The sequence below is a fragment of the Lepidochelys kempii genome, chromosome 7 (genome assembly GCF_965140265.1).
Source record: "Lepidochelys kempii isolate rLepKem1 chromosome 7, rLepKem1.hap2, whole genome shotgun sequence".
NCBI classification, from domain to species: Eukaryota; Metazoa; Chordata; order Testudines; family Cheloniidae; genus Lepidochelys; species Lepidochelys kempii.
In genome coordinates, this window is record NC_133262.1 from 111,042,935 (window position 1) to 111,069,316 (window position 26,382).

A 26,382-nucleotide genomic window follows, 5' to 3' on the forward strand; every position below is an offset into this window, starting at 1 on the left:
ATGCGTTCGCTGGTGAACTGAAGAAGGAAGCTTTTCTGTTTTCTTCCTCTGGTGTCATTCTCCATCAAATGAGAGTTTATGGGCTTCTGTAAATCCTATGCCTGGTCCAAAACCACAAGTTGCGCTGGTTAAACTAACATGAGTGCAAAACCAGACCATGCTCTGCAAATGAGGGAAATCATTTTATGAGACTGTAAAGAAGTATTAAAATCCCAATCAAGGTATTCAGAATTTATACATAAGAAACTGAAAAAGGCAGTTAATGTTTTCAAAGTTTATGTATTGGATTCTCAGTAAAATAATGTTCTAAAAGTTCTTTCAATGTTGTAAGAACCCAAGTACTAGCATGGATAACAAAACTAACAGTGTCTTGTTTAATAGTGCACATCTCTAGCTATGCCTATCCTATTGTATGAAAACCTATACTGTGGTATGTAAATATTTGTCTGTAGGTTTCTTTGGTCCTTAATCATCTAAATACTTTAGTATATAGGTAAATTGAAAGCTTATAGTACAGTTTCTTTACACATCATAATAGCACAAGATTTTTCTTTAACATACGAGACAGCTACACAGTTTCACTCCGAGAATATTTTTTATAATCTCCTTTATCCAAAATTACTGGCACACTGGGATATGGCATTCAAAGAATCTATTCCAGGGAAAACAAAGTGTTTACATTCTTGCTATGTTTATACACTCCTCTGCTTCTTGCATGGAAGAATTTAGTAGCTTGGAGAGACTTTTTTATTTTTGGGGGGCTGGAAGACTTGTAGAAATCAGATTTTCTGTCCTTAATTGTCTTAAACAGCAAAACAGCCCCTTCACTCCCCCCCCCAAATTGCCCTGTAAGTATATTGCTTTCATTCTTTATGCCTGATAGTTCTGTTAATGTATTTTGAAATAGTAAAATAGTCCTGTTTATGAAAAAGTGAGACTTTATATTTATTTTTATCAGGTTCAAGCCATTTTTTCCATTTCAAGTTATGTCACCTGAGGAATATGAAGATCGGGATCTCAACATACAAGATTTTCCATTGACAGAAGGCCGACTTAAAATTACCTTAATAGAATGTACAAGGTATGTCCTGTCCTTTGCCCTGTCACTCTTTCTGGACTTAGTGGTTTTCAAGTACGTGATATTATTGCTAAGGCTGTTTTGATACAAGAACACTGCAACTTCACTCTCCTGGTTGAACTCGTACTATAATATAGCTTTTTTTTTTAAATTAAAAATTCTCTCTCAATGATCAATTGAAACATGGAAAACGTACTCTAAGCTGTTCAGATGATTCTGTGGGTGTATGTAGATGTGTGTATCTATGTATAATGATTTTTCTTCCTCTTTGCTTTTGGTTGCTTAAGTGTTAATCTGCTCCTACTGCTTATTCCCCCCCTACCCCCATCAAGTAAGAATTCATGGGTTCATAAGCTTATTGGTGATTTCATAATTTAGTTGCTGTGGAAGTGATTTTAACATTGAAAACAAAAAGGAATAACAAAATCAAAAGTCCAAAGCAAGTAAAACTTGTTTTTGTGAAAATGTCCTTAAATTCATAAAATTTAAGGCTGGATGGGATTATTAAATGATCTAGTCTGACCTCCTATATTTCACCCAGTTCCCCGCTATTGAACCCAGTAACTTCTGTGTTTCACTAAAAGGTTCATCAGCTCACTGCTGCAGCAATGTGCTGGCTATCAAACTTAAATATAAATCTGTAGTTGTTGCTACCTGCCCAAGCCATATGAAAGAAGACTAAAGCATAACTTGTTTTTTGGCAAAATATGTTTTAGCCAGGCATCTAGGCTTAATTTGAAGACATCAAGAGATGAAGAATCTGCCACTTCCCTTGGTAGTTTTTTCCAGTGGTTAATTACCCTCGTTAGAAATTTGCACCAGATTTCTCCTTTGAATTTGTCTGGCTTCGGGTTCCAGACATTGATTCTTGTTATGCCTTTTTCCGCTAGGTTAAATAATTAAATAATGTTTTAGTATCTGGTATTTTATCCACATGAAGGTATTTATATGCTGTGATCAAGACAGTTCTCAGTCTTGTTTTTCATAAACTAAACAGGTTGATATCTTTAAGTGTCTCCTCCCCATAAGGCATTTTCTCCAGTTTTCAAATGAATTTAGTGGCTCTCTCATACCTTCTCCAGTTTTTCAACATCCTTCTTCAAAGGTGGGCACTGTATACAGTATTCCAGTATTGGTCTCACTGATATCGTATACAGAGGTAAAATCACCTTTCTACTCTCACTACTCTCCTGTTTGTTCATCCAAGGCTGATATTAGTCCTTTTTGCTACTGACTACATCTCACTGGGAACTCATGTTGAGTTGCTTGTTCAGTATGGCCCCATGATCCTTTTCAGAGTCACTGCTTTCTGGGAGACAGTCTCCAGTTCTCTAGTTATGATCTCATTCTTTGTTCCTTGATGTGTAACTTTGCATTTGGCTGCATAAAAATGCATTTTGTTTGAATGGGCCCAGTTTACCAAGCAATCCAGATTGCTCTGCATATCTGCTGTGTCCACGTTGTTGTTTATCAATCTGCCAATCTTTGTGTCATCAGCAAATTTTATCAGCAGTGATTTTCATATTTACTTCCAGATTGGTGATGAAAATGTTGAAAAGCATTCGGCATAGTATGGATCCATCTGGAACCCCACTAGAAACACCCCCATTCAATGACAATTCCCCAGTTTGAGATCCGTCAGTTAGCCAGTTCATAATCCATTTAATGTGTGCTCTGTTGATATTGTATCATGCTAATTTTCAAATCAGAATATTGTGCCTTACAAAATGCCTTCTTACATCTACTCAATTACATTTATCAACCAAATTTATAATCTCACTGGAATGAAATCAGATTTGTTTGACAAGGCCTATTTTCCACAAAGTAGGTTGACTGGCTCTGGCATTAATTGTATTCTTGTCCTTTAGTTCTTAATCCGTTGAATCCCATATCAACTGTTCCATTATTTTGCCTGGGATTGATATCAGGCTAACAGACCTATAGTTACCTGGGTCATCCCCCTTGCCCTGTTTAAATATTGGTGCAACATTAGCACTCTTCCAGTCACTGGAATTTTCCTGGTGTTTCAAGGTTTGTTAAAAATTAATATCCGTGGGCCAGCGATCGCCTCACCCCACATTCTTAGCATTCTTGGCTTCAAGTTAGTCAGGCCTGCTGATTTTTAAAATGATTATCCCTAATAGATGCGGTTTAACATCCTCCATAGTGACTAATGGACTAGAAAGTACTTCCTCATCCTTATGTGATATCGGTACATCATCCTGTTCCTTTTTAAAACCAGAAGAGAAATATTTATTGAACACTTCTTTTGCCTGTTCTGCACCACTGTTAATACCCTTACCATCTCCATCTAATAATGGGCCTATACCATTGTGAAGATTTCTCTTGTTCTTTATATACTTAAATTCCTTAGTCCTGCCAGCTATAGATTTTTTCCCCTTATGTTCTTAGCTCCCCTTATCAATTTTCTACAATTCATAATTTCTAATTTATATTGATTTCTGTTTGTTATGTTACTTTTTTATTTCTAATTTATGCCTTCAGTTCACCACAGAATCAGGATGGTTTTTTACCCACAGTTGTCTTCATTCTGGTTTGTGAAATTTGTGCCTTTTTGGCCACCTAGAAACTCCTTCTGAACTCACAATTTTCATTCACATTTTTCATCTGAAGTTTTCCTTCCAATCAATTGTGCTTATAATTTCCTCAGTTTGGGAAATTAGCCCTTCTGAAGCACAACCTGTGTGTATCTTGTCTTCTGACAATGGCCAATGCCAGATGCTTCAGAGGGAATGAACAGAACAGGTAATCATCAAGTGATCTCTCTCGTGTTGCCTAGTCATAGTTTGTGGTAAGCAGAGGCTAGGGACATTCCGAGCATGGAATTCCGAGTTGCATCCTTGATCATCCTGCCTATCCTCCATGAATTTATCTAGGTTGTTTTTTGAACGCTGTTTTGGCCTTCACAGCAACCCCTGGCAACGAGTTTCACAGGTTGACTGTGTGTTGTGTGAAGAAGTACTTTCTTCTGTTCGTTTTAAACCTTCTGCTCAGTAATTTCGTTTGGTGACCTCCTAGTTTTTGTCTTTAAGAGAGTGAGTAAATAATGCTTCCTTCTTCACTTTCTCCACACCAGTCAAGATTTTATAGACCTCTATCGTATTCCTTCTTAGTAGTATCGTATTCCTTCTGTTTTCCAAGATGAAAAGTCCCAGTATTTTTAATTTCTCTTCATATAGAAGCTGTTCCTTACCTCAAATCATTTTTGTTGCCCTTCTCTACCTTTTCCAATTCTAATATCTTTTTTGAGATGGAGTGACCAGATCTTCACACAGTATTAAAGACATGGATGTACCATAGATTTATATAGCAGCATTATGATTTTTTTCTGTCTTAGTATCTATCCCTTTTCTAATTGTTCCTAACATTGTTAGCTTTTTTTTTTTTTGATTGCTGCTGCATATTGAGTGGATGTTTCCAGAGAACTTTCCAAAATGGCTCCAAGATCTTTCTTGAGTGGTAACAGCTAATTTAGACCCCATCATATTATATGTATAGTTGGGACTGTTTTTCAATGTGCATTACTTTACATTTACCAACACTGAATTTCATCTGCCATTTTGTTGCCTAGTCACCCAGTTCTGTGAGATTCCCTTTGTTACTCTTCGCAGTCTACTTTGTACTTTACTATCTTGAGTAATTTTGTATCTACAAGTTTTGCCACCTCACTGTTTACCCCTTTTTCCAGATCATTTATGAATATGTTGAACATCACTGGTCCCAGTACAGACCCCTGGGGGACACCATTATTTACCTGTCTCCATTGTGAAAACTGACTGACGGTTCCTATCCTTTGTTTCCTATCTTTTAACCAGTTACAGATCCATGAAACAACTTTCCCTCTTATACTATGACTGCTTACTTTGTTTAAGAGCCTTTGGTGAGGGACCTTGTCAAAGGCTTTCTGAAAGTGCAAGTACACTATCCACTGAATCACCCTTGTCCACATGTTGTTTGACCCCCTCAAATAATTCTAATAGATTGGTGAGGCATGATTTCCCTTTACAAAAGTCATGTTGACTCTTCTCCAACAAATTGTGTTAATCTGTGTGTTTTATAATTCTGTTCTTTACTATAGTTTCAAGCACTTTGCCTGGTACTGAAGTTAGGCTTACCAGCCTGTAATTGCTGGGATTGCCCCTACAGCCTTTTTTAAAAACTGGCGTCCCATTAGCTATCATTCAGTCATCTGGTACAGAAGCTGATTTAAAGGATTGATTACATACCACAGTTGTGCAATTTTATATTTAAGTTCCTTCAGAACTCTTGGGTGAATACCATCTGGATCTGGTGACTTATTACTGTTTAGTTTATCAATTTGTTCCAAAACCTCCTCTAGTGACACCTCAATCTGGGACAGTTCCTCAGACTTGTCACCTAAAAAGAATGGCTCAGATTTGGGAATTTTCCTTATGTCCTCTGCAGTGAAGACTGGTAGAGAGTTCATTTAGTTTCTCCGCAATGGCCTTCTCTTCCTTGAGTGCTCCTTTAGCACCTTGATCATCCAGTGACCTCACTGATCAGAAGCAGAAAGCCTGCTAAACAATGAACTTTAAATTTTATTTTTGCTATTAGTTTTTGAGTCTTTGGCTAGTTGCTCTTCAAATTCTGTTTTGGCTGTCTTAATTATACTTTTACACTTAATTTGCCAGCGTTTATGCTCTTTTCTGTTTTTCTCATTAGGATTTAACTTCCAGTTTTTAAATAATGCCTTGTTGCCTTTAACTGCTTCTTTTACTTTGTTTAGACATGGTGGCAGATTTTTGGTCCTCTGTGTTTTTTAATTTGGGGTATACAGTTAATTTGATCCTCTATACGGTGTTTTTAAAAAGTTTCCATCCAGCTTGCCGTCATTTCACTTTTGGGACTGTACTTTTTAATTTCTGTTGAACTAGCTTCCTCATTTTTGTGTAGTTCCCTTTTCTGAAGTTAAATGCTACTGTAGTGGGCTTCTCCCCTGCTCCCTCCAGAGATCTTAAATTTAATTTATATTATGGCTGCCGCTAGTAAGCGGTCCAGCTATATTCACCTCTTGGACCAGATCTTGTGCTGCACTTAGGACTAAATCAAGAATTGCTTCTCTCCTTTGGGTTCCAGGACTAGCTGATCCAAGAATTAGTCATGTATGGTGCTGTCAAGGTTCTTCCCTACTCTGAACTCTAGGGTACAGATGTGGGGACCTGCATGAAAGACCCCCTCAGCATATTCTTTCCAGCTTAGGTTAAAAACTTCTTCAGGGTACAAACTTTGCCTTGTCCTTGAACCCTATGCTTCCACCACCAAGCGTGTTAAACAAAGAACAGGGAAAGAGCCCACTTGGAGACGTCTTTCCCCCCAAGAATATCCCCCCAAGCCCTACACTCCCTTTCCTGGGGAAGGCTTGATAAAAATCCTCGCCAGTTTGCATAGGTGAACACAGACCCAAACCCTTGGATCTTAGGAACAATGAAAAAGCAATCAGGTTCTTAGAAGAAGAATTTTAATTAAAGAAAAAGTAAAAGAATCACCTCTGTAAAATCAGGATGGTAAATACCTTACAGGGTAATCCGATTCAAAACAGAGAGAATCCCTCTAGGCAAAACCTTAAGTTACAAAAAGACACAAAAACAGGAATATACATTCCATCCAGCACAGCTTATTTTGCCAGCAGACCCTTGGTTTTCTCCCCTCCCTCCTCCCCCCCCCCCCCCCCCCGCGCTTTGAAAGTATCTTGTCTCCTCATTGGTCATTTTGGTCAGGTCCCAGGGAGGTTATTTTAGCTTTTTAACCCTTTACAGGTGAAAGGGTTTTGCTTCTGGCCAGGAGGGATTTTATAGTTCTGTATACAGAAAGGAGGTTACCCTTCCCTTTATATTTATGACGGGTGCCAATAAACTTGATTTCTGCATCCCTTCCTGAGGTGATGTATCCAGTCAACATGGGGATAGTTGAAATCCCCCATTATAAAAATAGAAAACTCAATAATCAACTCTCTAATCTCCTTGAGCATTTCACAATCATCATCACCATCCAGATCAGGTGATTGCTTGTATATCCCTACTGCTGTATTCTTCTTTTTGAAGTACAGAATTTCTATCCATAGAGATTTTTATAGCACAGTTTGGTTCATTTAAAATTTTTACTATATTTGACTCTATGCTTTCTTTCACATACAGTGCCACTCCATTGCCAGCATGACCTATTCTGTCATTGCTGTATATTTTTGTGACAAAGTGGGAATGTTCTTAATGTTTTGTCTGAATACTGTGTGCGCGCCTCAGTTTCTCCTATGTGTTGTTCAAGTGTCTAGGTGGTGAGATAACGGTGTGTGATTGTTGCAGAGACCCCTAGAGGGCAGGTCTGGCTGCCCAGATAAACACATTGGCCAACATTCTGTAACCTGGCAACTGATGGCCAAGGCTATCCTCTGTAAGGATCAGCAAAGGGGTCTAGGGGAACAAAGCGAGAGGTGGAGGAGCTAGGTGGCCTGAGAAAGAAACAAAGGAAGGAGGAGGGCAGGTGGGCATGACTGAGGCTGGGCTTCTGGAAGCTGATCAGTCTTCTGGTTGGGACTCAAGTGGGGTGAACTCTGGGCTCTGGATTCCCCGCCACCCCACCCCCCAAGATGGACTTTGTTATAACTTCCTGTTTACTCTGCTAATATCTGTTCTGAGCTGATTTCCAGACTACTATATCTTTACTTTAGTAAAGCTTTTGATACTGTCTCGCATGACCTTCTCATAAACAAACTAGGGAAATACAGCGTAGATGGAGCTACTATAAGGTGGGTGCAAAACTGGTTGTAAACCCATTCCCAGAGAGTAGTTATCAGTGGATCACAATCATCCTGGAAGGGGGTAACGAGTGGGGTCCTGGAGGTCCTGTTCTGGGTATCTGGGTATCTCTGTTCAGTATCTTCATCAGTGATTTAGATAATGGCATACAGAGTACACTTATAAAGTTTGCGGATGATACCAAGCTGGGAGGGGTTGTAATGGGTTGCTTTGGAGGATAGGATTATAATTCAAAATGATCTGGACAAGCTGGAGAAATGGTCTGAAGTAAATAGGATGAAATTCAATAAGGACAAATGCAAAGCACTCCACTTACGAAGGAACATCAATTGCACACATACAAAATGGGAAATGACTGCCTATGAAGGAGTACTGCAGAAAGGTATCTGGGGGTCATAGTGGACCACAAGCTAAATATGAGTCAACAGTGTAATGCTGTTGCCAAAAAAAAAAAAAAAACCCCGAACATCTTTCTGGGATATATTAGCAGTAGTGTTGTAAGCAAGACACAAGAAGTAATTCTTCTGCTCTACTCTGCGCTGATTAGGCCTCTCAGCTGGAGTATTGAGTCCAATGTTGGGCGCCACATTTCAGGAAGGATGTGGACAAATTGGAGAGAGTTCGGGGAAGAGCAACAAAAATGATTAATAGTCTAGAAAACATGACCTATGAAAGAAGATGGAAAAAATTGGGTTTGTTTAGTCTGGAAAAGAGAAGACTGAGGGGGGACATAACAGTTTTCAAGTATGTAAAAGGTTGTTACAAAGAGGAGGAAGAAAAATTGTTTTTCTTAACCTCTGAGGATAGGACAAGAAGCAATGGGCTTAAGTTGCAGCAAGGGCTGTTATGGTTGGACATTAGGAAAAAATTTCTAATGTCAGGATGAGTAAGCACTGGAATAAATTGCTTAGGGAGGTTGTGAAGTCTCCATCGTTAAGAGCAGGTTAGACAAACACCTGTCAGGGGTGGTCTAGATAATACTTAGTCCTGCCACGAGTGCGGGGGACTGGGCTAGATGACCTCTCTAGGTCCCTTCCAGTTCTATGATTCTATGACTAATAAACTCTTCTGTTTTATCTTGCTGGTGAGAGTCACTGCTGACTATGAAGTTGAGGGTGCATGGGCCCTCTGGGGGGCACATAAGACTTCTTCAGGTGTCCTTTCCATGTGGACTCACTGCAGGGAGCTCATGGCATGGAATAGAGATGCTGAATGCTCTGAGGTCAGACCCAAGGAGGTGCTGAAGCCAAGGAGGCTTGCCCTAGTGAGAGTTTGCCCTGAGGGGAGTCACCCTGCCAGAGGGTCCTCTCTGACTTCATTCAGAGTCGTACCAGAGCACGAAGCCTGTGCACTCCTTGAGAATTTTGTACCCTAGTATTAATGTGTCCCATTGATTATAATCATTCCATCAAGTTTCTGGGGTGCCTATTATAACAGTATAATCATTTAATACAAGGCACCGAAGTTCACCCATCTTAGTATTTTAGGCTTCTAGAATTTTTATATAAGCACTTATAGAATTTGTCACTTTTTAGCTGTCTGCCATTATGTGATTGTAACTGAATGGGCCTTTTTTTCATTTGACTGTTTTTCTCATCACGTCCTACCTGTACTTTATCATCATCCATCCTCTTCTCCTTACTAGAGTATAAAGAATCCGGATTAATAGATTCTCCACTAAGGGATGTCTCTGCCTGAACTGTGTGCTCCTTTGCATCTGTTAGTTTTCTCCCAGCCCTTTGTTTAAAAACTCCTTATGATCACTGATCCCAAGGTAGGCAACCACCTACTTTAAGTCCAGTATTTAATTCATCTTTAGTTTTTAGTTCTTCTTCAAGAGCTTGTTCGGGTCCGTTCCACATTAGGTGCGTGCGCATTGCATGCACGAGCGTCGGAAACTTTTTTTTCCCTTAGCGGCTCCCATTGGGCCAGCGGGGCTCCCTGAGTGGCACCACTGCACCTTGCATATATACCCCTGCCGCCTGACCACCTCCAGTTCCTTCTTACTGGCAGCGTTGGAACAACACCTCTCTCTCGTATGAGAGCAGTCCCTTAGCCTTTCTGATAGATTCCTGTTATCAGTTAGTTAGCATACCTTTGTTGTGGACACTTAAGTGATTAGGTGCTTGGAGGCTTCAAGCACCCGGCCGGGGTCACGGGGCATGCCGAAGGCCCATGGCTTCAAGGCTTGCGCCACGTGCCGCAAGCCTGTGCCAGTTAGTGACCCCCATGGCTCCTGTCTACGTTGCTTGGGGGAAGAACATCAAACTGAGCGGTGTAAGATTTGCAAGGCTTTCAAGCCAAGAACAAAGAAAGAAAGAAAGAGACTTTCATTTGAAGCGGTTGTTGATGGAAGCCGCATTGCAGCCACTGGCCCTGGAGCGCCCGACTTCGGCTCCAGCTTCCTTGGTGCGTAGTGCCCCGGAGCCGTCAGGAGACCCGGCACCGGCTAAAGGCCTAAAGCTGTTGGCCCCAGAGCGCCAGACTGGGCCCCGGCACCGCTTGTACTCCCTGGTGCGGCCCATGGCGCAGCCAAAAGGAAGGCACGGACGTTCCCCTCATAGGAGGCCGGCGCCTTCCAAGGCCCCGAGCACCGATAAGAGTGGGAAGGCCGCTGTACCGGCACTGGTACCGGTGGCTTCAGCACCACAAGTCCCACCGAGCCCAGGCCTAAGCGAGCTCAGTGCGGACGATGGGCTCGAGGACTTACCGGATCAGCCCTTCACGCCTGGCACCTTTGAGTTGGCAAAGGACCTCACTGAGCTGTCGGTGACGAGCCCCCTTCCATACAGGGAGAAGCCTTTGGCACCCATGCCGCAGGTGCCGTCAAGGGGTAAGCCAGCAATGGTGTGCCGTTTGAGGACACCGTCCCGGCATTGCTCCCGGAGTTGGTCCTGGTCGAGCTCCGCATCTGCAAACTCCCAGTTACCCACGACTCAGAAGGAAATCACGGTACCAGGAGTGGGTCAGCGTGAGGAAGTAATGGAAGAGGCATGATGCTCTCCGGCACCGATTGGAGACCAGCACCAGGAGGAGTTGAGACGGCCCTCGCCGGAGGACTCCCGCAGATGCCGATACCGGTCCTGATCCAGATTCCGTTCCTGGGGATATCGGTACCAGTCTCGCTCCCTTTCCGTTAGCAGCCGCTCGTCAACCTCCCGCAGGCACAGATCGTCGGCACCGCCGTGGCCTTCGTGGTCGGTGTTGCCACAGTCCGGTGCTGACTCTGGCCGTAACAGTTACTCGCATCGTGCTCCAGACAGCAAGGACCCTCAGATGGGGTGGCACCACCAATGGGGGCCACCAGGTCATTGGCCCTTCTGGACTCCCTTGGGCCTATCAACAGTGCCAAGGGGCCCCATCCAGGGTGAGCTACTTGGTGCTGCGGTCCCGGTCCCCGCACCGACGCCTGCCGGCACCGGAAGCTACGGTATCCAGGCCTCCAGCATCCCCCCAGGATAAACCGGAGAGACCACCCCTGAGTCTGGTGCTGCCCCGAGGTCTCCCACCCTGGCCCGAGCTGGAGGCCGCTCCCATGGGAGAAGGGAAGCAGGAGGATCAGCCAGAGGGGGTTGAGCAGCTACTAAACTCCTCGTCATCCCTGGATGAGGCTGTGGCGGGAACAGCGGTTTCTGGCCCTCCACCCATAGACCACAGAGCCCACCAGGAGCTACTGCGTAGGGTCGCCCAGAACTTGGGGTTGTAGGTCGAGGAGACGGTTGAGCAGGAGGACCCCATGGTGGACATTTTGAGCCCTGAAGGTCTATCTAGAATAGTGCTCCCGCTCATTAAGACCATCCAATCGAATTATAAGACTGTATGGCAGGCCCCGGCCTCCAGCACTCCAGCAGCCAAAGGTGTGGAGCACAAGTTCTTTGCCCCATCAAAGAGCTAAGAATTCTTGTTCTGCCACCCAAGTCCGTGCTCCCTGGTGGTCTCGGTGGTGAACAAAAAGGAGTGCCATGGACAACAGGCCCCGGCACCTAAGGCCAAGGAGGCAAAACGCCTGGACCTTTTTGGCAGAAAGGTGTACTCGTTAGGGGGCCTTCGGTTGAGGATTGCTAACCAGCAGGCTATCCTCAACAGGCATAGTTTTAACTCCTGGGCAGCGGTGGGGAAGTTTAAGGACAATCTCCCGCAAGGTTCTCAACAGGAGTTTACAGCCCTGGTGGACGAGGGCAAGGCAGTAGCTAAGACCTCTCTCCAGGCCTCCCTGGGTTCAGCAGATGCGGCGGCCAGAACAGTCGCATCGGGGGTGGTCATGAGGCGCTCGGCATGGCTGCAGGAGTCAAGCCTGCCGCCTGAGGTCCAGAATACGCTTTAGGACTTCCCTTTTGAAGGGTCCGGGCTCTTTTTGGACCAGACAGACGCGAGGCTGCATAGCTTCCAGGACTCGAGGGCTGCACTTAAGTTGCTGGGTATGCACGCCCCGGTGACGCAGAGGAGGCCCTTTAAGCTGCAGCCTCCCCCTCAGAGCCAGTACCAGCCTCGTCATAGGCATGAGCCTTACTGTAGGCGAGGCAGGGATAACAGGTGACAGTGCAATAATAACAATAATGCGCCGGGTCAGAACCAAGGTCAGCACAAATCCCAGCTGGGCACTAAGCCAGGCTTTTGAAGGTGTGCTCGAGGACAGCGTACCAGACCAGTCACTGGATCCGTCCCCTGTTTTTCTGAACCGCCTGGCCCATTTCTCCTGTGCATGGTCCAGCATTAACGTCGGACCATTGGGTCTTACGCACGGTACAGAACGGGTACTCACTGCAATTCTCTTCCCTCCCTCCCATCCCCCTTCCCCATCCCTCTTCAGGGACCCGTCTCATGAGCATCTGCTGGAGAAGGAGGTTCGCTCACTGCGAGAGGCGGGGGCGGTAGAGGCAGTGCCTTACGGTCTAAGGGGAAAGGGGTTCTACTCCCAGTACTTCCTCATTCCCAAGGCCAAAGGGGGCCTTTGTCCCATTTTAGACCTGCGCGGGCTCAACAAGTTCCTGGTCAAGGCCCAGTTCTACATGGTCTCTCTGGGCATCATCATCCCTTCCCTAAATCCAGGGGACTGGTACGCTGCCCTCGACATGAAGGACGCATACTTTCATATCGCCATCTTCCCAGCACACAGACTGTTCCTATGCTTCTTCATGGGCTGAGAACATTACCAGTTTGCAGTTCTCCCATTCTGTCTAGCCGCAGCCCCAAGGGTGTTCACTAAGTGCATGGTGGTGGTGGCGGCCTTCTTACAGAGGCAGAGAATCCGGGTGTACCCGTACCTCGATGACTGGCTCCTGGCGGGCCAATCTGAGGCGGAGGTGCGGGGCTACGTGGAGGTGGCCCTGAGATTGTTCCCCAAGCTGGGGCTCCTGGTCAACGTCCCCAAGTCCACGCTTGTACCCATGCAGAGAGTGGAATTCATAGGGGCGGTCCTGGACGCGGTGCAAGCCTTCCAGTATCCCAATTCCGGGCTATCCAGCAAGCGGTGGCCTCCCTGCACTAGTTTCCAATGACAACAGCTAGGTGCTGCCTGCAGCTCCTGGGCCACATGGCAGCGTGCACGCACATGGTCAGGCATGCCAGACTGAGACTCAGGACTCTGCAGGCGAGGCTCGCTCGGGTGTACTGCCCAGGCAGGGACCCCCTGGACTTGGTAGTGACAGCCCCAAGGGATGTGCTGGACTCCCTGCTGTGGTGGCAGTCCCAGCCTGTGGTTTATGAAGGCATCCCCTTTGCTGTCCCACTTCCGGACCTGATGCTGGTAGCGGATGCGTCAGACCACGGATGTGCGGCTCACCTGGGGGACCTCATGACGCAGGAGTTGTGCTCTGAGGTAGAGCGGTCGCTCCATATCAACGTGAAGGAGCTCCGGGTGGTTCGTCTCGCCTGCCAGACCTTTCACACCACTCTGAGTGGTCACAGCATGACAGTTCTGATGGACAACACTACTGCCATGTTTATATAAATAAGCAGGGTGGGGCTCGTTTCTCGTCTGTTGCAAGGCTCTCCTCCTCTGGGACCTTTGCATATCCCGTGCAATTCACCTCAAGGCGCCGTATCTCCCAGGGGTGCGGAACGAGCTGGCGGACTCCCTCAGCAGGTCGTACCGCAGGCACAAGTGGATTCTCAGGGCAGACGTCGTGCGTTTGCTCTTCTGCAGGAGGGGGTTTCACCCGGTGGATCTGTTGGCCACCAGGGCCAACGCCCAGTGCCTGCGGTTCTGCTCGTTCCAGGGCTGCAGCCCGGGCTCACTCACGGATGCATTTGTGATCCCGTGGAGAGAGGGCTTGATGTATGCCTTCTCCCCCGCTCCCCTTGGCGCTCAAGGTGCGCAGGGACAGGGTGACGGTGATCCTCATCGCCCTAGCCTGGGCCCGCCAACACTGGTACACATCCCTCCTAGAGCTGTCGGTGGAGGCCCTGGTAGTCCTGCCCTTACACTGGGACCTCATTACATAGGACGGTGGGCGGCTTCTCCACCCCGACCTGCAGTCGCTGCACCTGCCGGCGTGGAGGCCCTCGCTACCTGTTCTCTCCTCCACCTTTCCTGGAAGGTGGCATTTCTGGTTGCTGTTACCTTGGCCAGAAGGGTGTCTGAGCTGAGGACCCTCACCTCTGAGCCACCGTACACAGTATTTCACAAGGACAAGGTGCAGCTCTGGCTGCACCCCAAGTTCTTCCCTAAGGTGATCTCCCAATTCCATCTGGGCCAGGACACTTGTCTACCGGTGTTCTTCCCGAAATCCTGTACGGACCCTAGTCACCACAGCTTGCACACCCTGGATGTGTGTTGAGTGCTGGCATTCTATTTGAAGCGCACCAAGCCCTTTCGCAAATCCACACAGCTGTTTGTGGCTGTAGCCCAGAGGATAAAAGGCCTCCCAGTGTCGGCGCAGCGGGTTTTGTCTTGGATTACAAGCTGCATCCAGGCGTGCTATGAGCTTGCAGGTGTTCTGGTCACGGCCAACTCAGCCAGGGCGCAGGTAACTTCCACAGCGTTCTTGGCACAGGTCCCAAACCAGGAGATCTGCAGAGCAGCCACCTGGTCCTCGGTGCGCACCTTCACGACCCACTAGGTGGTCAACCAGCAGGCCAGAGAGGACGTGGCAGTTGGCAGAGCGGTCCTCCGAGCAGTTGTTCCGTGACTCCTACCCTCCTCCAGAGGTAAGCTTGTAATTCACCTAACGTGGAATGGACGTGAACAAGCGCTTGAAGAAGAAAAAACGGTTGGTTACTTTCTCGTAACTGTTGTTCTTCGAGATGTGGTGTTCACGTCCATTCCACCACCCACCCTCCTACCCCTCTGTCGGAGTCACTGGCAAGAAGGAACTGGAGGGGGTCGGGCTGGTAGGGGTATATATGCATGGTGCAGTGGCGCCATTTGGGGGGCCCGCCGGGAGCCGCTAAGGGAAAAAGTTTCCGATGCTCGTGCATGCGGCGCGTGCGCACACCTAATGTGGAATGGAGGTGAACAACACATCTCGAAGAACAACAGTTATGAGAAAGTAAGTAACCATTTTTTGTTAGAGGAAGCATTATAGACCTGTTTAGTTCCAGACAAAGATCTCAACTGGAATTTTCCTCATGTTCTTTACATTGCAAGCATTTAGATAAGTTAAGAGATTGAGGTTCCATAAAATGACTGGTTAGAGCCATCCTCATTGTCTATCTCAGTCACAGAAGCAGCAATTTTGAGAGATTGTATGTGCATTTATACCTTTCTTCCCTTGTTTGGTACCCACCTCTCTTCTTCAGAAAAGCTTGCACTGTAATTTCATCCAACTGATGGTGATTTTTGCTGGGTTTCCAAGAGGGGTATGCCCTTCAATTATATACCATACCCTCCCTGTCCCTTTTTAGGGACCAATCTCACACGAGTCGCGTGCAACAAGAAAGAAATTCTCTACTGGAGCTGGGAGCAATAGAAGTAGGTCCACCAACTTTCAGCGGGAAAGGATTTTACTCCCTTTACTACTTCATACCAAAAAAGGAGGATTGACGCCTACAGTATGTCAGTGTGTATGCTTCCAATGCCAGCTTCTCATGGTGACTCTTGCCTCTATAATCCCCTCACTGGGTTCAATACCCTCTACCTAAAGGATTCATACTTCCATGTATTGATACATCCGTCACAAGGGAAGCTTCTGAGCAACCACCTTCAATTCAGAGTCCTCCCATTCAGCCTTTCAGCTGTACCTCATGTATTCACAAACTATATGTCTGTGGTAACAGTTTATTTAGGGTATCAGGGTATATAATTGTTGAGGTATGGGAACAATCCAAGCAAATCAGCACAGCAGGTTTCAGGTTCGAGAGTGCTGGTTCTGTCTGTTTTTGAAATTAGGCCTCAGAATCAACCAAAAGAAATCGCATTTGATTCTGATTTAGTCTGTCAAATTCATAAGGGTGTGACTGAACTCCAGAACTGCAAAAGTCTATTTTCCAGAAGAGTGGTTCCAGAATGCTACCTAATATCAGAGCTCCAGTTGCACCTACATACATCAATAAGGATCTGCCTAAAATTACTGGGTCACATGGGTTCATGTATTCGAGTTATTCCCTTCACCAGACTCAGACTACGACTTCTTCAATCCTGGATCAAATCAGAATATCACCCAAGCACTCAGTGGATAAATCAGTGAGTTGCTGTTCCCCAGACAGTCCTGTTTTCCCTCCAGTGGTGGTTAGGCCCAGACAATATTCATCGGGGGATATCCTTCACTCCACCAGCTCCCACCAGGACATTTAGTTACCAATACATCCAGGAGAGGCTGGGGAGCCTCACTTGGACCAATTCTGAACTCCATGGCCTTTGGTCAAGAGCAGACTTGTTGGCTCACATAAATGTTCTGGAACTGAAGGCAATGGTCTGGCTCTTAAGTTCTTTCTTCCACTTCTAGAGGGTTGAACAGTACCAATTTAAATGAACAGTTCTACAGCCATGAATTTATAGGCCAAGGGAGGCAAGATTGGCTCCCCTTTCCAAGAGGCCATTTCACTATGGGACATATGGTGGGGCATTCTACATCACACAGATCTCATAGCTTTACATCTCCCATGAGAGACAAGTGTCTTAGCAGATCAACTAAACATGAAAATTTCATACTGTCCTGAATGATCTCTGAAGGATGTCAGTCTAATGCAGATTTTTCAGATGTGGAGATTTCCATGGATAGACCTTTTTGTGACCAGGATGTGCACACCCTGTCTTTGTTCTTTTTGGCTGGGACAAGGTTCAGTGGCAAACGTCTTTCTGATTCCATTGACAGGCCATCTAGTTTATGCATTCCCTCAGTTTCATTGATCCCCACAGTACTGGAGAAGGTAAAGCAAGACAAGGCACAGATGATCCTAGTGGCTCCATCACATCAGTTTTGGTTTTCAGACCTGTTACCTTTCTCCAGTCAACAACCCATAACCCTACCACCTCAGGTGGACATAATATCCTAGCATGCCAGTCATATACTTCATCCAGATCCCGCATCCTTTCCTCTGATATCATGGAGACACTCTGGCTGATGCCAGCAGCTCAGGGATGCTCAAGTGATGTATAGAGAATCTTTATGGAAAGCAAGAAGCATTCCACTAAGACGACATATATTGCTCAGTGGAAGTGCTTCTCATTATGGCAGAAGATGATGACGTTATGACCCTTTTCAGGCATCTGTTTCGGTAATTTTGGACTACCCATTATCTCTTAAACAATCTGGCCTTTCTCACAGCTCAATTAAGATTCACTTGACAGGAATTTCAGCCTTTCATTCTCATATTCATGGTTCTTCAGTTTTTCTCACCCAGTGCTCAAAATGTTTGAGCCCTGTTGAGTGTTTCCACTGGTAAGGAAAATACCACCTTCTTGAAACATGAACCTAGTCCTTACCTCTAATGGTACCTTCCTTCAAACTCCTATCATCCTGCTCCCTCGACCACTTTCAATTGAGATTTAATTTTGGTGACTATTACCTCTGCATGCGGAGTAATCAAAATCCAGGCTGTCATGACAAACCACACTGTTTATATGAAAAATTGTGTAAGGGGAACTGAGACTTCACCCAAAATTTATTCTGAAAGTATTTTTGGACTTTCATATCCAGTTACCTGTATTTTTTCCAAGACGTCGCTTTTCTCCTGATGAAACAAAATTGCATATCATAGATGTGAAAAGGACACTTTTTTGTACTGCCTTAATAGACAAAGACTGGCTAAAGATCTCCTAGACTTTTTATTGCATATGGCAGTTCATCTACAGGTAGACCTCTTTCTGCTTCAGGAATTTTGAAATGCACTGTAGACTGTCAGGGTACCTTCAGATTATTAACAAACTGCAACTCCCTGATCAGGTTACTGCCCATTCCACCAGAATGCAGGCCTCGTTGGTGGCATGCTTCACTAGAGTTCTGATCACAGAGATTGTAGAGAGGCAACATGGTCCTCAGTGCACTTGTTCACCAACCATTTTTTGCTAATATCAACTTCTAGAATTAACACACCGGTTGGCTGAACAGTCCTGCAGTAATTTAAGATGAGGCTCCCAGTCCCCACTGCCTGGAATGTCGAACTACTGGCTAATCACCATAAGTGGGAAACAGATGCACAGGAATTTAAAGGAGAGAAATCAGTTACTCGGTTTGCAGTAATTGTTGTTGTTTGAGATGTTCTGTGCATACGGATCCCACAGCCTACTCTCAGTCCCCACAGCTCAGAGACTTCTCTTGGGATCTTTGGATGACAAAGGAAATTTGAATGGTGGACAGGGTCGCTCTGCCTTTTATTCCCTTCAGGGGAGAGAGAGGACATGAAGGACATATGCACAACTTTCATGGGACACAACTTCCAAACTCCTATGCAAAGGTCACAAGCACACCAGTAGTGGGATCCACAAGGACAGAGTGTCTCAAAGAATAACATTTACTGCAAGATGAATAACGATTCTTTTCTGCGGCAGGTCTCTGTTTAGAGCCACCCTTTTGAATTTTATTTAACACTGTAGTGGGGTCAGGAAGGCTCCAAATTCAGTCTCAGTTTGTATGGAGTGCTCAGAACGCTTTTTTAATTTTTTTTTATTAGCTTTTTCCAAAATTGTTCAGCTTGTTATGTGGAGAAGACGTGTTAAGTGTCCCATCCTAGGTTGTTTCATTAGCTAAAACCTGCCTGCTTGAACCATTGCTCTCCTCACCTTCCCTCTCTGTTATTTTGGCTGTGACCCCGAGCCTTATTAACAGTCGCTTGTCTTCAGTGCTGAACGCTGCCTGGCATCCGTGATACAGGTCTTTACCAATCTTGATCACATTCAAACACAGAATGCTGTTGTCCTCATTACCAATTCTCTGAGAGATGCAGTTCCATCAAATTTTAAAAGAACCCTCTTATTACTAGTGACAGATCAGTAATGTTTAGTTTCCTTTACGTATTAGTAAGAATTGGATCTTTAAACTACATTAATAAAGTTTTGGGATGACATTTTGCAGATCAAAGGATTTTTGTTCTCTACTGCAGATTAGTAATTAACACTGTTTTCATCCAAATTAGTTTTTTATGTGTGTGCGCGCACTTATGCACTCCATTTAGAGCTGAGCTTAGTATTCACCCCCCCTGAAACACTTGAAAGGCGCATAAAAAAGTTGCATTTTTTAAATATTGCATTTTTTTTAAAAAAGGAGAGAGGCCAAAGAAGAGAGGAGGGGCCAAAGTTGTAGTAGTAATATGCAAGATTATTTTTCCCCAATTTAAGCATCGCTTATAAAAATACTTCAATAAATGGGACTCCTAGGTGCTAGGTAATAGATAATAAAAGTTGTAAATTAATGTTTACAGGGCAATACAATCTTTTACTACTGCAAAAATAATATATTTTTGATAAACATTCTAGTTAATGTTTTAAGACTAAAGCAAGATTACCTACAGTGTGTTACCTATGTTTGAGTATGGTCTCAAAGAATTGGAAGAGCAAATAAGTCACTGACTATTTCATAATTATTTTTATATTTTCTTTGGAGGGTGAAAAGCAACTCTAATTCTCCAACTGTGAATATTTTCATGTTAAACTGTAGAGACTATTTTACGAGTAAGACATATTAACTTGATTTTATTATAAGGAAAATAATCTTTTTAGACTTATCTGCTAAACATAACATTTATCTACATAGGTTCACCTTTGTAAAGCAAACAGGATTAAATGATTACCTTTCATTATCTTGGAATATATATAATGCTATGTAAAATAGTTGTTTAAAGTATATGACCCTTGGATGGGCCTATTTGACAAAACAGCCCCACAATGGAAAAACACAGTAATATGTGGCATCAATACAAAGTACATGTTAGTTCTTCTTTTTAAAGAATTTAGAACAAAAATTGAATCTACTTTTAAACTATTATAATCCAAGGAATATTCTACTATTTCTAAAATATTATGGGTTTAAAAGTTACTGTAGCTGAAAATTCGGAAAATAAAAAAGAAATATCTACAAACTTCCACATGTTCAGTCAACAACCAGTAACCCTATACTGATTATACGTTTTCTCCTCCACCTTGCCAGGCTGCTAGGAAGAGGTCATTGGTACCATAGGACAGACAGACTGCTCTCAGTTTCAATGCCAGGCTCCACCCCAGCCCAGAGCAGCCATTACAGGGAAGGTCAAGCCTCACCACTTTAGGCCTGGGCTGGAGGGAACATTCTCAATTACTCTGTTGAGGTGGCACATGTACAAACTGGTTAACTGTGTAGGAGCTGTGAGGGGATGTAGAATGCTTAGTGAGGATGGAATCTTTGGAGATTTTAGCTGCTAAAAATGTGAAGTCTCTACTGAAACTGCAGTTTTTCAGAGGCCTGTAACTTGGCCAAATCTGGGTGGATTTCACAGGGACAGCAAAGAGCTCAACCTCACACACATGGCACCTCCTGCCAAATTTCAAATCCCTTCTTCAAAGCATGGGGTGGTCGTGGGCGGGAGCTTTTCAATAAAGAAGTTGCCAGAACTTAACATGGGCAAAACTTACATTTCTCTGTCATTCTTTGAAATGCTGAATTGTTTTGGCTGAAATTTTCCAAAAAAATTCTACTGAAGAAGACACCAGGTATGGAAAACTTCAGCCCAAATGGCTAGTGTGGCAAAGTTATGAGCAACTGGTAACAGGGTCTTAAATTGGGAAGTGTTGGGTAACTTTAAAAATAGGCAGTGTTACCAGCCTTGCCTATGAAAATAAAACAAAACCTAACCTTCCTATTTTTAAGAAAAAGTTTGCAACTTCATTCTCCCTAGCTCCATCCCTGTCTCCCACTTTCCCTTGCTGTGCTGTATTGAACTGCAATTGTGAGATATTTGGGGAAGGGACATAACTTTTTTTTCCCTCTCTCCCTCCTGCAAAGCACCTATGACATGTTAGACACCATGGTTAAAATTTTCAAAGTCAGCAGGAGTGAGGGGGCTACTCCTCTCTCTGACATTTGGATGTGGCTGTGCCTTTACCTCCTGCATTTCTAATCAATCACAGACACAGACTGAAGTTCCAAACCAGTCTTCCTTCCTAAGGTCTGGTTTAATGCCTAATGTACAAAATATATCCCAACATCTTTGCAGGATAACTGTCCCATTTGACCCTCGTTAGGGACTACAAAAATTTCTTCTAAACAAAACTTATACAAGTATTTACTAATTTTCACTTTGTTATTATGGTTTCCCCAATACCTTTTCCTATGTTTTAGAAGTCCACTTCTTGGCACAGAGGTTTCAGGCAGTCACTGTCCCTAATCCTAAACCTAACCCTAAGCTTTTCTCTAGAGAAACCTTAGCCACTGCTGTTCTCCTTCAGGCTTCTAAGGGTATGTTTACACTGCAATTAAACACCCCCAGCTGGCCCTTGTCAGCTGACGTGGGCTCAGGCGGTGGGGCTGTAAAGTAGAGGTGTAGGTGCTTGGGCTGGAGCCCAAGCTCTGGGACCCCGTGAAGAGGGAGGATCCCAGAGCCCAGGCTCTAGCCTGGGCCTGAATGCCTACGGTGCAGTTTTACAGCCCAGCTGCCCAAGTCAACTGACCTGGGCCAAACGCAGGTGTTTAAAAGCATACCTTAGGGTATGTCTTCACTGCAATAAAAGACCCGCAGCTGGCCCACATCAGTTAACTCGGGCTGTGGTTTTTTAAAAGTGCAGTGTAGATGTTTAGGCTGGAGCCTGGGCTCTGAGACCCTGTGTGATGGGGGGAGAGTCTCAAAGCCTAGGTTACAGCCTGAGCTCGAATGTCTACACTATTTTTAGTCCCAGAGTCTGAGCCCTGTGAGAATGAGTGAGCTGACAAAGGCTCTGAGACTCGTTGCTACGGGTTTTTTATTGAAGTGTAGACAAACCTCAAGTGAAGAGCCAATCACTCCCCATAGTGAGGGAACTGGACCTGCCCTTTATATCTTGTTTTCCTCTTCCCATCAATCTTTGTAGCTTACAAGTGTATAATTTGGGAGGAAATATATAGGCAAGAGTTGGGCATGGATTGCTCTTAAAGACCCAGCCACCCTGTGACGGAAGTTGTAGTGCTAGTTTCCTCTGAAAAATAAGATTTATATATTCAAGTGCTGAATTTAGGCATTCATATTCAAAAAATATTGGCCTGTACAAATAACGAAGCACTCCAAAGACAGTAGGAATGGGCCTGGCTCCTGTTGTATGACTCGGACTCTCTACTTAAACTCACAGTTGACTTCTCTGTAAGTTCCTAATACTTGTCAGTTGTTGACAGTGGTTCAGATTTTTAAGTCTGATTTTTTTTTTAAAAAAAAAGCTTTAGTATCAAAATATATCTTCAGCTTTTAACAGTTAACAAGTAGCAAAAAAGGACAAAGATCCTATAATATCCACTAACGTCTGAAGTTAGAAACAGGAACAGAAGACAAACATAATGATTTACTTTGGCTTTAAGGGGAAAAAAAAGGGGGGGGGGGCAAACAAGGCATGACTTCATGGGTCTAGGTAATCCTTTGCCCAGATATAAACTGGGTATTGTGTAATCAAAGGAGGACTAATCAACTGAACTTTGGGCGTGGGAGCAGGGGAGGTAATCAAATCAGTGGTGTCTAGACAAATGAGTGTTAAAGTTAAACTCCAAGTGAGTTATGACAACAGTTGCTAGACATAAACAGGAGTTGGGGGAAAATTGTGGTGGATGAACACAGCATAAACACGTTTGAACTCCTTTGCTTATAAATAATACCAAATAAAAGTGATCTATAAAGGGTTAAAATGTTTTTTTTCATTCATCACTTATTTTAAGCCATCTAATAAATCTTTAACTTAAAGGAAACAATCAAATCTGTTTTGATACCGGAGGCTTCAAGAATAGCTGTAATGATTGGTATTTATATATCTTTGAAATAATGGCATACCTGTTCACTCAAACAGAAATCTGGACTTGGTAAACTGACTTTCTTTTGTGAAAGGGAGAAGTTTGTGAATTAAGTAAATGTTTGTTAAAGTGGAGGAGGTGTTGGTATCCAATAAATAATATGCTCTATGTGATTATTATATTGAAGGTACTGGCTAGTTACCGAAACATTATTTTGTTAGCTGAAAATTTCTTTGCTTTTCCTAAATCTCTAGCAGAATTATCTTTTTTTAAATTTTCTTTGCCTCACTGTTTACAGAAACAAGATTACAGACCAAAATGAGCTTGGATGTATGCAAGTGAACCTCCCATTGAAGCAAATGGGAATTATGACTGGTTACACCAGGGCTGACTTTGGCCCAGATCTTAACTTTCCTTCCACATCTAAATTATTAGAACCTATTAACAAATGTATCATATGCAGTGTCGGGTTATGTTCCGATAGCCTGGTTGCTGAAGTAATTCAGCATCTGTTACTTAAGAAATTGTCATTTTGTGACGGTATTGTGCTCTATTGCAATAGGGTAATACTGGCTTTAATGGCATTACTCTAGATCTATTCCGGTGGTAAATTAGAGCCATATTCAACTCTTTTATTTCTATATTTGCAATTTTATAAGCTAAATGTGTTGTAGTTTTAATAACTGGCATTCCTCATTAAAAAGTTGGCATTGCTCAATGTTACATTTCTCTTTGTGCTTTCATTTTGAGGGTATTTTTGGTTGATAAAAGTTTGTGTGAAAGTGTCAATGCTGACATGTATACATACATTAGTTAAGAATAAGGAGATAGAAGAGCAATGTCAGCAAGTAAACCAGTGTCCTGATGTCATCCTCTTGTCCCTGAAATAAAGATTAGAATTCTTGCCCAGAAGAGAGAGAAGTATGAAGCAAACTTAACATGTGAGAGACTGTTACAGACTAACTGCAAGAAGTGCTATACATTGCCAGATATCACTATTACGGGGTAAAAAGGTGAAATATTATTATCCTATGTAGTGCTACTTACATCTTCCCTGCCCCCCTTCACCCCTCCCCAGATCCTGATAAGATTCGTAAGCTTATTCTTCATATGAAGAAGCTGTAATAAAGTTATTACTATTAAAGGTATTGGAAAATGAGTGCCAATTTAAAAGTTATGGCTCAGAGGTTAGCTAGAGAGGGTTTTTCTGGGATTGGTGCACAAGGGCCACTCAGATATGAATAGTTATTAGTGAAACCCTTTCTAACAGGTTTTTGGCTTTAGGAGAATGTAGTTTAGCTTTCAGACAGAGAGGTGCTTTTTAGACACTTCCTTGAACATGACTGTTTAACCGATAACCATGGTTCAGAAGTGTTGGTTGTTCAGGATGAGTGGAGATATGTGAATGTGGTAAAATATTAATTTTAGCTATGAAATAACTTCCGCTGTGGGTTTCTAACTTCCTTTGTCTTCATTCTTGTTCCCCTTCCTCCCCACTTACACAAACGTAACGTTTTAAGTGCATCTTTCACCAACTTCAAGATTGCATTGATCAAAATCCAAGATGTGTGTGTATTACACAGTTCACTAATTTAAAATGCAGGTACCTTCTTTGAGAAGCAGGTACATTCAGGGGCATGCTGCTCCGAGGCCACACCCCACTCGCTCCATCCACCCTCCCTCTGTCACTTGCTCTCCCCCACCCTCACTCGCTCATTTTTACTGATCTGGGGCAGGGGGTTGGGGCATGGGAGGGGGTGAGGGGTCCAGCTGGAGGAGCGAGATGGAGCTGAGGATAAGATGTTTGGGGTGCAGGAGGGGGCTCTGGTCTGGGGGGTGGGTCTGAGGAGTACAGAGTGTAGGAAGGAGCTCTGGGCTGAGGCGGGGGTTGGGTTCTGGGAGAGGGCTCAGAGCTTGGGCAGGGGTTGGGGTACAGGCTCTAGGTGCAGACTCTGGGGTGGGATCAGAAATGAGGGGTTCAGGGTGCGGGCTCTGGGGTAGGACTGGGGATGACAGGTTTGGGATGCAGGAGGGGGCTCTGGGCAGGGTGTTGGGGTATGGAAAGGGGTGTGGGGTGTGAGCTCTTGGAGAGAGTTTGGGTGTGGGAGGGGGCTCAGGGCTGGGGCAGGGGTTTGGGGCACGTGAGGGGTGCAGGCTCCGGGCAGCACTTACCTCTGACTGCTCCCTGGAAGTGGCAACAAGTCCCTAGGCGGAGGGGCGGCCATGGGGCTCTGCATGCTGCCTCTGTCCACAGGCGCTGCCCCTACAACTCCCATTGGCTGTGATTCCTGGCCAATGAGAACTGTGGAGCTGGCTCTTGGGGTGAGGGCAGCATGTGGAGACCCCCTGGCTGCATCTACCAGTAGGAGCTGAGTGACTTGTCACAGCTTCCGTGGAGCCAGGTAGGGAGCCTGCCAACCAGACTTCTAATGGTCCAGTCAGCTGTGCGTTCCTGTCGAAAACCGAACACCTGGCAACCCTAGATCAGAAGTACCTAAACTTCCTAGAACAGGCTGGCATCCCAGGATTGTTTGAGCTGTCCATCCTTTAGATATGTATATATTGAGGGTTATGAAGCTTACTATAAGTAAGATCTGTTGGATGAGACCTTGGAGACAGCGTTCTTGTCAGCTCTGCACAAACCGTAAAGACCCATCATTCTCTTCAGAAGACAGCTCCAATTTCCATCCCAAAGTGTCCCATCTGTATGCTCTCGTGTAGCAGGCTTGAGTGCTGCACTCCACCCCAGAGGTCACTGAATTTCATTTATTGTGCATGTTATCAAGTTTGAGAAGCTCTTCATCATCTTTTGCTTTAAGATGTGATACATGAAATAGGTGTGTGTTAGTACTATTGTAAAGAAAAGTCACAAGGGTGATAGAACTTCTGTGTAATGAAACAAATTGCTACAAAACAAAATCTTATCCTAGATGTTGTAATAATGGTCTGCTATTTGAATCAAGCAAGTCGAGAGTGGGCTGGGCGGGGCGGGGGGGGGGGGAAATGAAGTCAGGAGACTCAAAACATTTGTCTGTAAATACAGATTGTTTTTCTATTCATTTTACAGGAAAAATATTTATTTATATATGGCATTAAGAATTCTGGCCAATTTTATTTACTTAATTCTTCCACTAGAGGGTGCAAGTGTTCTATAAACCTCCCTTTTGAGTGAGAGCTTTGCTTGAGTTGTAGA

At 44.3% G+C, this 26,382-nt stretch overlaps 1 protein-coding gene across 2 annotated transcripts in view; it reads left to right on the forward strand.

The window, feature by feature from the left end:
- PDZD8 (PDZ domain containing 8) overlaps positions 1 to 26,382 on the forward strand; it is a 148,331-nt gene that overhangs the window by 35,661 nt on the left and 86,288 nt on the right. Inside the window, exon 2 of one of the 2 annotated variants that reach the window (XM_073354247.1) lies at positions 959 to 1,081. The exons of the other annotated variant lie outside the window; for it this stretch is intronic. Coding sequence (XP_073210348.1) covers positions 959 to 1,081 — 123 coding nt within the window. The remainder of the gene's footprint in view (positions 1 to 958; positions 1,082 to 26,382) is intronic. 2 annotated transcript variants of the gene reach the window in all.